The following is a 12,213-nucleotide window of genomic DNA, read 5'->3' as shown; positions in this document are numbered from 1 at the left end:
CTCTTTGTTTTGGGTTTTGTTTTGTTTTTGGCCAGTCCTGGGGCATGAACTCAGGGCCTGGGCACCGTCCCTGAGCTGTTTTTGCTCAAGGCTAGCACTCTACCACTTGAGCCACAGAACCACTTCTGGATTTTGCTGTTTATGTGGTACTGAGGAATGGAACTCAGGGCTTCATGCATGCTAGGCAAGCACTCTACCACTAAGCCACATTCTCAGTCCCCACCCACCTCCTCTTTGTGTGTATGTGTATAATGTGTTGGTCCTGGGGTTTGTACTCAGGGCCTGGGCACTGTCCTCAAGCTTTTTTGCTCAAGACTAGTGCTCTACCATTTGAGCCACACCTCTACTTCCAGCTTTGTGGGTGCTTAATTGGATATAAGAGTCTCACATACTTTCCTGCCTGGGCTGGCTTTGAACCACGATCCTCAAATCTCAGCCTTCTGAGTAGCTAGGATTACAAGTATGATCCACCAGCATCGGGCCACTTCCAGCTTTTTTGCTGATTAATTGGTGATAGGAGTCTCTCATACTTGTCTGGGCTGCCTTTAAACCTTGATGCTCAGATGTTGTCTCCTCAGTAACTGGCACTTCCAACATGAGCCAGCGGTGCCTGGCTTGCACTGGTTTTTGCAGAACCCTTTTCATGGACCCCTATGACTTGCCCGTCTCCCCTTTATGACCTGATAACTTTGTGGAAGCAGAGGCTTTGCCTGTGTTTACTTCTTGTATCCCCCCAGCCTGGCACCTAAGAGGCACTTGGTGAGCAGATGTGCATTGAGGAGTCCATACAGCTGTTTTCACACCTGCTCTTCCCTGTGAGTGGCAGATACCTTTCTTCATTTCTAATGCATGCTTCCTGCACAGCTTAGCTCAAGTTTCATCTCAGGAAGCTATCTGGCCTCCTGGGCTGGGTATAGTGACATACTCCCCCACCCCCAACAGTGTTGAAGCCCCCCACACTGATCTAGATTGCTCAGTTTAGTTCCTTCCTCCCTTCTTCCTTTCCCAATCTACAAGATAGAACATCTTGTGTGCCTGCTGCCTACTGAAAGCACATGGTTAAGTTCCTTGTTGGACAAGTGGAAAGGAAGTACAGAAATGAGGCTGGAAAGTCAGGTGAGGATCACCTTGGAATGACCTTCACGAGGTCAATGGATGGAGAACTTCCAGATTGTGTTTGCTTTGTTTGGATTTTCCCTGGATTTCTTTCAGCTTTGTTTCTAATGGAGATAGACGTGGGAGAGCCTGTGTGTGGGACACATGAAGGATGTTAGGAATGAGACCTTAAGTTGAAATCACTTGTACTAGTGCCTCACACCTGTTATCCTATTTAGGAGGCAGAGATTATGATGATCTTAGTTTGAAGTCAGCCCAGGAAAAAAGTTCACCAAGACCCAGCTATACGGGAGACTGAAATTAGAAGGGTCTTGGTTCCAGGCCCGCCCAACAAGGTCACAAGACTATATAGTACTTGTGCAAGAAATTACTTATTCAGGCTAACAAATATGTATTAGAAACTTGGCATAAGAAATGTATATAAAATGATACAGCCAGACTGGAAACATGGCTCAGGTGGTAGCGTGCAAGCCTATGAGTGAAAGCATCAGGGTATAAGTTCAAGTTCTGGTCCCAGAAGGAAAAAACAAAAACAAAACAACAAACCCTTTGCCAGACACTAGTACCTCACACCTGTAATCCTGTCTACTCAGGGGGCTAAGATCTGATTTGAAGCCAGCCCCAAGAAGGAAAGTCTGTAAGACTCTTATCTCCAATTAACCACCAAAAAGCCAGAAGTAGAGCTGTAGCTCAAGTGGTAGGGCACTATCCTTGAGCAAAAGCTAAGAAATAGTGCCCAGGCCCTGAGTAAAAATCCCAATATTGGCAGGAGTGCAACTGGCTTATGTCTGTAATTCCAACTACATAGGAGGCTGAGATCTGAGGATCAAGGTTCAAAGCCAACTCTGGCAGAAAAATGAGAGAATCTTATCTCCAATTAACCACCAAAGAGCTAGATGTGTAGGTGTGGCTCAAGTGGTAGAGCTCCAGCCTTAAGTGAAAAAACTGTGAGCGCAAGTCCCAGAACTGGCATGCATATACATATAAAATTGGTTTCCCTTCGATAAAAACTCATCAAACTCATCTAATGGACTTCATGGCTCACAAAGCAGTCAGCTGTACCCACTTTCTTCCTACTCTTCTCCCGCCAGACCCTCTGTCCCGCAAATTCCCATCCATCTTCCATATCTCACCAACCTGTTACCTTCTGAGAGTCAGCACTTTCCTATACAGGCCCAGACCCCCTAAACTTTTTTTTTAAATAAATTAACTATAAAAGCACCTCAACCTGGTGCTAGTAGCTCACACCTGTAATCCTAGCTACTCAAGAGGCTGAGATCTGAGGACTGAGGTTTGAAGCCAGCCTAGGCAGGAAAGTCCCTGAAACCCCTATTAATCACAGAACAAGCTGGAAGTAGCACTGTTGCTCAAGTGGTAGAGTGTAACTTTGAGCAAAAGGAGCTCAGGGATAGCACCTAGTCCAGAGTTCAAACCCCAGGACCAGAAAAAAAAAAAAACCAAACTAGTCTTAACACCCATCTTTCCCATTAATTTTTTTTTTTTTAATTTTTGGTTGGTCGTGGGGCCTGAATTCTGGGCCCCTCACTGTCCCTCAGCTCTTCAGCTCAAGGCTAGCACTCTACCACTTGAGCCACAGCACCCACTTCCGGCTTTTTCTGCTTATGTGGTGCTGAGGAATCAAACTCAGGGCCTCATGCATGCAAGGCAAGCGCTCTACCACTGAGCCACCTTCCCAGCCCGCATTAATTTTTTTTTTATCTTCACCCTACACTAAAACAATGTTTGTCATAAGACTCTTCTCTGGTCAGCTCACATTTGCTCTTATGAAAAAATCTCTAAAATTGCACACAAAATTCTCTGCACACTGGGAGAACGATTCATGGTTTTTATAAATTCTTAAAGGGCTTAAGACCCCAAGGAGCTGAAGAGGTCTTCCCTTCAGAACAGCACTCTCAACCCACACTTGTAGATGATGTCTCCTCCCCTTCCCAATGTAACTGCCAAAAGAACAGAACCTTTTTTTTCTGTTCAAGACCAGGATTTGAACTTACTGATACTTTATGCTCATTGGCAGGTGCCTTACCACCTGAGCCACACTTCCAAACCCAAGAATGGAATCTTTGTATTTTGTTCATCAGTGTCTCTAGATGCTGAGTGGTGCCAGGCATTCTAGCTGTAGGGGTACAATGACCAGCATCACAAAACTACCTCAGTTAAATAGACTGTATGTGTATGTGTCATTCATAAGCAACATTTTATCCCTAAACTGTACCTTTTTTTCCTTAAGCTCTAGGTCCCCCAAGATGTCACTTCATTGACTCTTATAACAACTCTGAGGCAGGCACTGTTATTATTTCACAGATGAAGAATCCGAGGATCCCAAAGGTAGCCATAGGGACAGCCAGGCATTGGTGGTTCATGCTTGTAATCCTAGCTACTCGGGACACTAAGATCTGAGGGTTGCAGTTCAAAGCTAGCCTGCACAGGAAAGTGCATGAGACTCTTAGCTCCAATTAACCACCAAAAAGCCAAAAGTGGAGATGTGGTTCAAATGGTAGAGTGCCAGCCGAAGTAGAAAAAACCAGGTAAGAGCACAAAGCCCTGGTTTCAGGCCCCAGACACAACAAAAAGAGTTAGCAATGGTGGTGATTATGATCAAAGAGCATAGGGCATGGCAAACTGCAGCAGCTCAAAGCATGGGAGCTGTTGTTAAATCACACACCTTCACACCTCCTGGTCTCTTTACCATGTCTCCCTTTTAATTCAGCACTTAACACTATCCACCTGGCTGGCATCAAGAACAAGCTTCTAAAATGCAGATATAACTTGGTCACTGAAGATGCACTTGTAGGCTTAAATGCTACAAGTCTGCTGCTGCCCTTAGCAGAAAGTCAGAGCCCACCCAAGTAGGCTCTTTTGGCACTGCCGGGCCATGTTCATGCCTCATCTCCCACCATCAGCTACTCACACATGGCACTCCAGCCAGACTCATTTCCTGCGTGCCCCATACTCTCCTGCCACTTTAAAGCCTTTCCAACTGCTATTCCCTCCAGCTGAATGCTCACCTCCCTACCTCGCCATGCCTTCTCTTAGCGCCAGTGGATGCTCTGTGCTAAGCCTGAGGATAGGTACAATTAACTAACTTTCTCATTACTCTCATTTTCAAACTGGAACTGGCAGAGAAGAGCAGACAGCGCCACCTGTTGACCTAAGTTTGCACTGTAGCACCTAGCAAGGAGCCTTACATACTTACTCCAAGATAGGAAAAGTAAAGTTTTACAGGGGTCCATCTGGTGCCTCCATCTCCCATCAAAATGAACAATGAGAAGAGCTAATGATACTGAGTATCTAATGTATGTCAGGCACTTTACTAAGTACTTTAGATAGGTACAACTAGGTGCAATTTCGGAGATAACAGGCACAGAGCAGTTAATGTATCTCTACAAGAGGACTCAAACACAATCAGGAAGGCTTACACCTAAACTTGGACAGCACAAACTCTCCACCTCTAGTATCCTTCACTCCATCTCCAATGACCTAGCTCTGTCCCAGTCACTACCTGCCATGCACGTCCAAAGTGCCATCTAGAATGACCCACACATTCCAAAAGTCATACAGTACCCAGGGGCAATCCTTGGACAGGACTGAGGCTCAGCCCCTGCAAAGAGATGGCAGATACAGATGCACAATGAGGCAGCCCCTGCCGAGGAGCTCCCCCTCCCCCCAATGCTCCATTCCCACAGTCTCCAGCCAGTAGCCCCATCTCTGGGCCTCCATTTCCTAATAGGACCTTTAGCCTAGGCTCTTCATGAAGAATGAAGAGAAGTCTGATTCAGGTGAGCACTGAAGAGCAGTTATCACTCAGGCCCCTCCCCGAATCACTTTCCACGAAGCCTGGCCCTTCATTCATCTTGTGGTTGCCACCTGTAAGAGGTTGGCTACTTGCTTCTTTAATCCCACTGGAGGCTGCTTGCCTACATTCAATGTCTTAAAATTCTTTTTTTTCCCCTTTAACTCTTTGACTCCTCACAATAGCTCTGATACCCCCGCTTTATAGACAAAGAAGATAAAGCAGAGAAGCATCACGTTTTGGGCCACACAGCAAGTGGGCAGACTCCAGGGCAAAATCTAAACTGACCCGTGTACACATTTAAAGCACTGCATGAAAAAAAAAAAAAAAAAAAACATTGCATGAGACGCCCTCTGCTGGTAGAAGGTCTATCTGATTTCTTTACTTCCAAATGCTAGGCACAGGGCTTTGCACACTGTAGCTGTTGTCAACACATTTGTTTTAATATATATACAGTATACACACAGTCACATACCAGTGTGACAAACACCCCTTCTTCAATCAGGAGAGAGCTCTACCACACCTGGAGCCCCTGGAGATGCTCCAGAAAGCCCAGGTATGGCAGCCTTCATATATGACACCCACCAGGGGCACTTTCATCAGACAAGAGGAAAGGGGCAAAGTGCACCCGGGTGTATGCTGTCTGGGGCCTCAGGCAGGTCCAGAGCTCTGCTGCACCCTCTTCATCAGCTCCTCATCCTGCATAGACAACTCGGTCAACTTCTTGCCCATACGCTCGTGGATGTCCAGATACTTGGAGACACACCGGTCCAGGCACACAGACTCGCCCTTAGACAGCTCTGCTTCCTTGTAGTGGGGGGGCACACACTTCCGGTGGCAGGCACTGGTCATTCTGCAAAGAGAAACAAGGTCCTGTCGTCAGCATCCTGTGGTACCCCAGGAACCTTCAACCATTCCTGCCTTGCTATATTGATTTCATCTCCCCCAATAAAGCAGAATAAATCCATCTTTTGTGTCTCAACCATCTAGCAATGTTCTTGAGGAGGAACCTTGTTTGGGCTCAGGTACACTGACAAATAGGAGCCTTCTGTTGAAACCTAGTTGTGTGCCAGGCATCATGCTAAAAGTTTTCATGGATTGTTCTCCAACCCTTATTTGTAACCCTAATGGGGTAGGCACAATCATGATCCCCAGAGTAGAGTTAAAGATAGTCTTACTGCAAAGCTTATATTTTCAAATCACTCAAATTTATATACCTCAAGATAAATAAACTAACCAAGAGAGCTTCCACTGACAAAATGCAGCAATGGTGCTCACTAGATACCAGGTTGAAAATGAACTATATGTAAGGCACCAGTGGCTAACACCTGTAATCCTAGCTACTCAGGAGGCTGAGATGTGAGAATTGTAGTTCAAAGCCAGCATGGACAGAAAAGACTCCATGAGACTCTAATTTCCAATTAATCACTCAAAAACTACTAGCCTTGAACAAAAGAGCTCGGGGACAGTGTCCAGGCCTGAGTCAACCCCCATGACCAACAACAACATAAAAAAGAAAGCCAGGCACTGGTGGCTGAACACCTAGCTACTCCAGAGGCTGAGATCTGAGGATTGTGGTTCAAAGCCAGTTCAGGCAGGAAAGTCTGTGAGACTCTTGTCTCCAATTAACCACCGGAGAACTGGAAGTGCTGCTGTGGTTTAAAGTGGTTCAAAGAGTGTTAGCCTTCAGCAAAGAGCTCAGGAACAGCGCCCAGGCCCAGAGTTCAAGCCCCATGACTGACAGAAAAATTAAAAAAAAAAAAAGGATATGAACTATACAATTTGTGGGTGGAGATGGAAGGAAAAAAAAACTGGGAGTAAAAAAGGGGTGACACTGTCCAAAAAGAAAGGTACTCATTACCTGACTTACATAACTTACATAACCTCTATGTACATCGCCTTTATAACAACAATAAAAATTAAAACATAGCAGATAACGGTTTCCTATGTGGTGGGCTGGATGCTAAGGGCCTTATTATAATGTCTTGAAGAGGTAGATATTATTGGCTTATCTGCATTACTTTAGCTAGCTAGTTAGTGCCAGTACTGGGGTTTGAACCTAGGGCACTATCCCTTGGCTTCTTCACTGAAGGCTGGTACTCTATCTCAGTTCCAGCTTTTTTTGGTGGTTAAATGGAGATCAGAATATCAGACTTTTTTGCCTGGGCTGGCATTAAAGTCAATCCTTAGATCTCAGTATCCTGAGTACCTTGGATTATATGTGTGAGCCACCAGTGCCTGGCAAATTTTATTATTTTAAGGATTATAAAAAGATAAACCAGCTGGGCGCTGGTGGCTGATGCCTGTAATCATAACTGGGGCAGGAAAGTCTGTTAGATTCTTATGCCCAATTAACCACTCAAAAACCAGAAGTGGCACTGTGGCTCAAATGGTAGAGCTAGCCTTGAGCTGAAAAGCTCAGGCCCAGAGTTCAAGCCCCAGGACAGACAAAAAAAAAAAAGAGATAAACCACTAGGCACCAGTGGTTGATGCCTGTAATCCTAACTACTCAGGAGGTCTGAGATCTAAGGATAACAGTTCAAAGCCAGTCCAGGCAGGAAAGTCTATGAGACTCTCATCTCCACTTACCTACCCAAAAAATCTGGAAATGGGGCTGTGGCTCAAGTGGTAGAGTGCTAGCTTTGAGCAAAACAGTAGCTCAGGGTCAGAGCCCAGGCCTGGAGTTCAAGCTCGAGGGCCTGTACCAGGAACAACAACAACAAAAAAAAAATGATATGTTAAACCTAGCCAGGTGCAGTGGTGCATTTGGGAGGCTGTGGTAGGAGAATTGAGCTTAATGCAAGACTGGGGTGCATAGCTAAACCCTATCTATATCTATCTATCTATCTGTCTATCTGTCTGTCTGTCTAAGAACACCCACCCAAGCTCTGCTCGCACCAAAAAAGGGATTAACTAATAAATTGACTACTTTTAAAAAGGCAAATACTCCAGTGCCTAGATTGAGGTTTTTCTTTTTGGTGGATTCCTTCAGGTCAGTTTCAACTCCAACTGAACTGCCCACAGAGCTCAATCAGCACACACCACGCGGTTGTGGCCGAGGAAGAGCGCAGGCATGGGCTTTCCCTGGGGCTAGCACATTAGAATTACCTACCTCTATATCTTTGGTAAGGGCTACCAGGGCTAATTTTCCAAGACAGGGTATTTCGGAGCGACCTGTTACCTGTTGTACATGTCAGCCATCATCTCCACCTCCAGCTCCGCTGCCAACTGTTGGGCCCTGAGCGGATCCATCTCGGCCCAGCACGTAGAAGGCAACCGTCAGATTTGCTAGTCCTAGGAGCAGACGTCAACTTCTGAACCCACCCCTGCCGTTCACCCCCTAAGCCAAGAGGTAAGGGGTGTCCAGAAATCACGGAGCGTGAGGCCCAGCAGGGGCGACGGGCTTCGTGGAGCTCCACCAACCCCTCTCGGCTATCGGAAAACTGGCCCTCAAGCAGCCGAAGACCAGCCCCAAGGTCACTGGAGACGGCTCGGGGGCGGGGCGCTGCGGCCGAGCCCCGAGGCCCCGACACCCCAATCCCGCCAACAGATCAGTGGCCGATTTTGGCTGAGGCGGGCTGCCCGGCGACGCGGGCTGCGAACTCTGCGGGTTCGATCCGACGCTGAACCGAGGCGCCTGGGGTCCGGCCTACAGGCAGAACGTCCGAGACAGCGAGGCCCTCCCCGGGGTCACCTTGCGGCCGGACACCACGGCGTACTTACCACGGCCCGCAGGGGCTCACGCTTCCCCAAAACACAACCCCAAAATCCGCCAACTGCCGAGGGGAGGGGCTGAGAGGGAAGAGGGAGGAATGAAAAGTTGCCGAGAGCCCAGGGAACCCCACAGCGAAGGCACGTGGGTCACTTCCGGGAAGGAAGTCCCGCCTCTTCCTGAGCCCGGAAGGAAATACCAACGGGGCGCTCTGGGAAATCGTTTACCATCGAGAGGGAGTTGGGTGGGTTGGCTCTCTGGCTGGTGGAGCCGGCGACTCTCAAACGGGGGCCGCCATGTTACCATAGAGACCTGGGCGGAGGCGTGTGCAGAGTGCCCCCAATCTGATTGGCTTTCGACTCCCCGGGGTTGCCATGGAGACCAGTGAGTTTATTTGTTGTGGCTGGCGCAGGCCCGCGGGTTTGAGATGCTGCGCTGGGCCAGACGCGGTGCTCTGCCTGCGACCCCCGCCGGGGTCACAGAAGATGGGCGCGAGGAGAAGACTTATATGGGGTGTCTTTTGCTCAGCTTCTGCTCGGCGCTCCGAGCCATACATAGGCACGATGTCCAAAATGGGAATAGGAACAATTGTTCCAAAATAGGAATGATTTCGGCCTCCACGGGAGCCGACCCAGTGCCCGGGAGCGAGGGAAGAGGAGAGTACGGCTGATCTCTTCAGCTCTCAGGCCGCCCCTCCAAAAACAAAGAACGTCTTTGATCTCTTAAAAAAGAAAAATTATTTTTTATTCAACTAAATTTGATTTTTCCCTCATTTCCCGGCAAATTTACAAGATGTAAATTCACGACAAGAATGCACTATCCACGGGAGAAGGTAAGCTGGTTATCATTATACGTTTGTAATTGTCCAAACCAGCCCTGATTTGGGAGCAGGGGGAGGGGAAGATATTGGGAATTGGACTGAGGGCCTTACACCTTCCCCCCACCCCACCCCCACATGCTAAGCCTGGATATGCTGAGCTCCGCACCTACTGCCACTGTCCTGGTTTGAAACATCAGACCCAGTTTGTTACTGCCCTAAGGACTCAACTTTGATTCTTTTAAGATGGCTGGGAATCAATCCCAGTTATAACATGCAGTACGAGGCAAAATAGAGGAATCTTAAGTTTTATTTTATTCTACTTTCGTGGTACTAGGGGTCAAATCCAAGGACTCTCACAAGCGCTGTACTGCTGAGCTACACCCTCAGCTCTATAAAAATTAAAGTTTATGCACACATTCAAACAAGTTATGGAATCAGCCTAGGTGCCTACCAACAGATAAGTGGATAAAGAAAATCTGGCGAACACAGAGTAGAGTATTAGAAAGCCATAAAAAGTGAAATTATGTCATTTGCAGATAAATGGATGAGACTGATGGTCATTAAGTGAAATAAGCCAGACACAGAAAGACAACTCTCACATGTTTTCTATCATATGGAATCTAGATGTAAAAAATACATGAAAGCAGAGAGAGGACTATTTAGAAAGGAGAAGGAGACAAGTAGGAGAAAGAAGCAAGGACCAAAGAGTGTAATAGGGCTAACTATAACCAAAGTATGTTATATATATACATATGTTATATTTTTTTGATATATATATGTGTGTTATATGAAAATGTCAGTGAAACCCATCATTTTATATAAAATAGAATTTTGTGTAAAAGAATAGGAAAATTAATAAAGAAATATATATATTCATGTAATGATTCACACTGAGATCAAAATACAAACTACTTCCTGTACTCAAAAAAGTTACCTCATAATCCATGGAGTTTAACAGGTAAAGCCAATGAATGATGATATAAGTCAGATCAGTGATAACTTTATGAGAGTGAGCATTGACTGGCTAGATGCATGAGGTAAATTATGAGATAACTTTTTTGTTGTTGTTGGTCTTGGGGCCTGAACTCTGGGCCTGGGCTCTGGCCCTCAGCTCTTCAGCTCAAGGCTAGTGCTCTACCATGAGAGCCACAGTGCCACTTCCAGGATTTTTTTTGTTTTGTTTTGTTTTGTTTTTGCTTATGTGGTGCGGAGGAATCAAACTGAGGGCCTCATGCATGCAAGGCAAGCGCTCTACCACTGCGCCACCTTCCCTGCTCTGAGATAACATTTTTGAGTACAGGAAGTGGTATTCTACCTCTGAGCTATACCTCAGCCCATATTTCTTCTTTTTGAATGTTGTCTAGTGTTTGACTCTATGGATGTACTACATTCATTGTCCATTCCCCTGTTGATGGACATTTGGGTGTTTTCTAGCTTTGAATTGTTACAAATAATGCTACTGTAATAATTACTATACAGATTTTTGGAGTAGGGAGGTGCTACAATTGAGCTCAAGGCCTCAGGCACGCTGCACATGCAGTCTGTCACTGAAGTCCAACCCCAACTCCATGTAGTGGATACATTTTTCCCTGATTTTTGCCTTTGAAAATAGAATCAACACATTAGGAAAAGTTTAGAAACTTCATGGAAGGAGAGGGATTCGTATAAAAAGAATCTGTCTCTTAAATTGGGTATGTACTGTGCATTACAAAAAGTTACACAGTGTATGATTTTCACTCAAGTAACTTTCTGAAAATGATGAAATTATGCAGATGGAGAAGAGAGTAGTGGTGATCCGGGGTTAGAGTTGGTGGAGGAAGACAGGTGCGTCACAGGGGGATCTTTGTGGTACTGGCATGATATCCTCCTGTTTGTGGAGGGGTAACCATAGCTACTATAACCCTAGCTACTCCGGAGGCAGATAATAGGAAGACTGTAGGTAGAGGCCAGCCCTAGTCAAAAATTCACAAGTCCCCATCTCAACTAATAAAAAGCTGAACATGTTGGGATGTACCTGTTAGCCAGCTCTGTAGGAGGTGTAAACAGGAGGATTGAGTGGGACTCCTCCCAGGTCATCTGGATTACTGATCTGTTACAATGTGCAGACGCTCTGGCCCCTCTTCCCCACCCGGCAGAGGGAAACTGTGGGGTTGTCACTTAGCATGGGCCAGTGTTATCCTCTTGCATGGAACCCCAAATCCAAAGGAAGGGCAGGGTTGTCACCTAGACTTTCCTCATTGGGTGCACAGACTATAAAGACAGATGTCTCCCTGGACTGCCTGGAAATAAGCATAGAAATGAAAGAATATTCTATTAGTTTGAAGAGATAACTAGCCCTGCCTCTGGTTGCTCCTCACCCTTCCCCTCACCTCTGCTGCTGAGGACCTGGGCCAAGCCAGCCACCACATCTTGTACCTAGATCGCTGCCCACACTTCCCCATCAGACTCATTATTTCCAATGGCTTCCAGTCCCAGAGCAGAACCCAGAGAATCCTCTCTGGGCTTTGAGTCCTCTCTGGATCCTGAGAGAAACTCAAGACTGGTGATGGAGACTTTACATGAAGGCAGTTGTTAACCATTAATATTAAGCTCTTTGACATTGGTCCCCAAACTTGGCTCCACAAAGTGATCTCTTTCACCCCAGGCATGGGCCCTAAATTCCTATTCTATAATTTTAGATTTATGAATGAATTCAGCCTTTATCAAGGGCCCAGTGGGAACGAGGCAATTTGCAAGGTGTACAACCAGGAGCCC

General features: G+C 46.4%; 1 protein-coding gene across 1 annotated transcript; it reads right to left on the bottom strand.

Annotated features, from left to right (window-relative positions):
* Positions 1 to 5,349: 5,349 nt before the first annotated feature.
* On the bottom strand, positions 5,350 to 8,792 carry Timm10 (translocase of inner mitochondrial membrane 10 homolog (yeast)). The gene is made up of 3 exons (XM_013029085.1): positions 8,651 to 8,792; positions 8,109 to 8,221; positions 5,350 to 5,780 (listed from the first exon to the last, which is right to left on the bottom strand). The coding sequence occupies exons 2-3, from the start codon at positions 8,177 to 8,179 to the stop codon at positions 5,579 to 5,581; spliced, it is 273 nt and encodes a 90-aa protein (XP_012884539.1). The 5' UTR covers positions 8,180 to 8,221; positions 8,651 to 8,792; the 3' UTR covers positions 5,350 to 5,578.
* Between the last annotated feature and the right edge of the window lie 3,421 nt (positions 8,793 to 12,213).

The sequence above is a fragment of the Dipodomys ordii genome, unplaced genomic scaffold (assembly GCF_000151885.1).
Source record: "Dipodomys ordii isolate 6190 unplaced genomic scaffold, Dord_2.0 Scaffold117, whole genome shotgun sequence".
In the NCBI taxonomy this organism is placed as follows: Eukaryota; Metazoa; Chordata; class Mammalia; order Rodentia; family Heteromyidae; genus Dipodomys; species Dipodomys ordii.
The sequence above is the reverse complement of the archived record's forward strand: the minus strand, read 5'-3'. Positions and strand labels throughout refer to the sequence as shown.

Excerpts from the sequence above, each read along its gene's own strand:
- Timm10 (XM_013029085.1), bottom strand. The coding sequence starts at position 8,179 with ATGGATCCGCTCAGGGCCCAACAGTTGGCAGCGGAGCTGGAGGTGGAG. Across the intron at positions 5,781-8,108 it reads ATGGCTGACATGTACAACAG|AATGACCAGTGCCTGCCACC; the intron begins GTAACAGGTCGC and ends TTCTCTTTGCAG.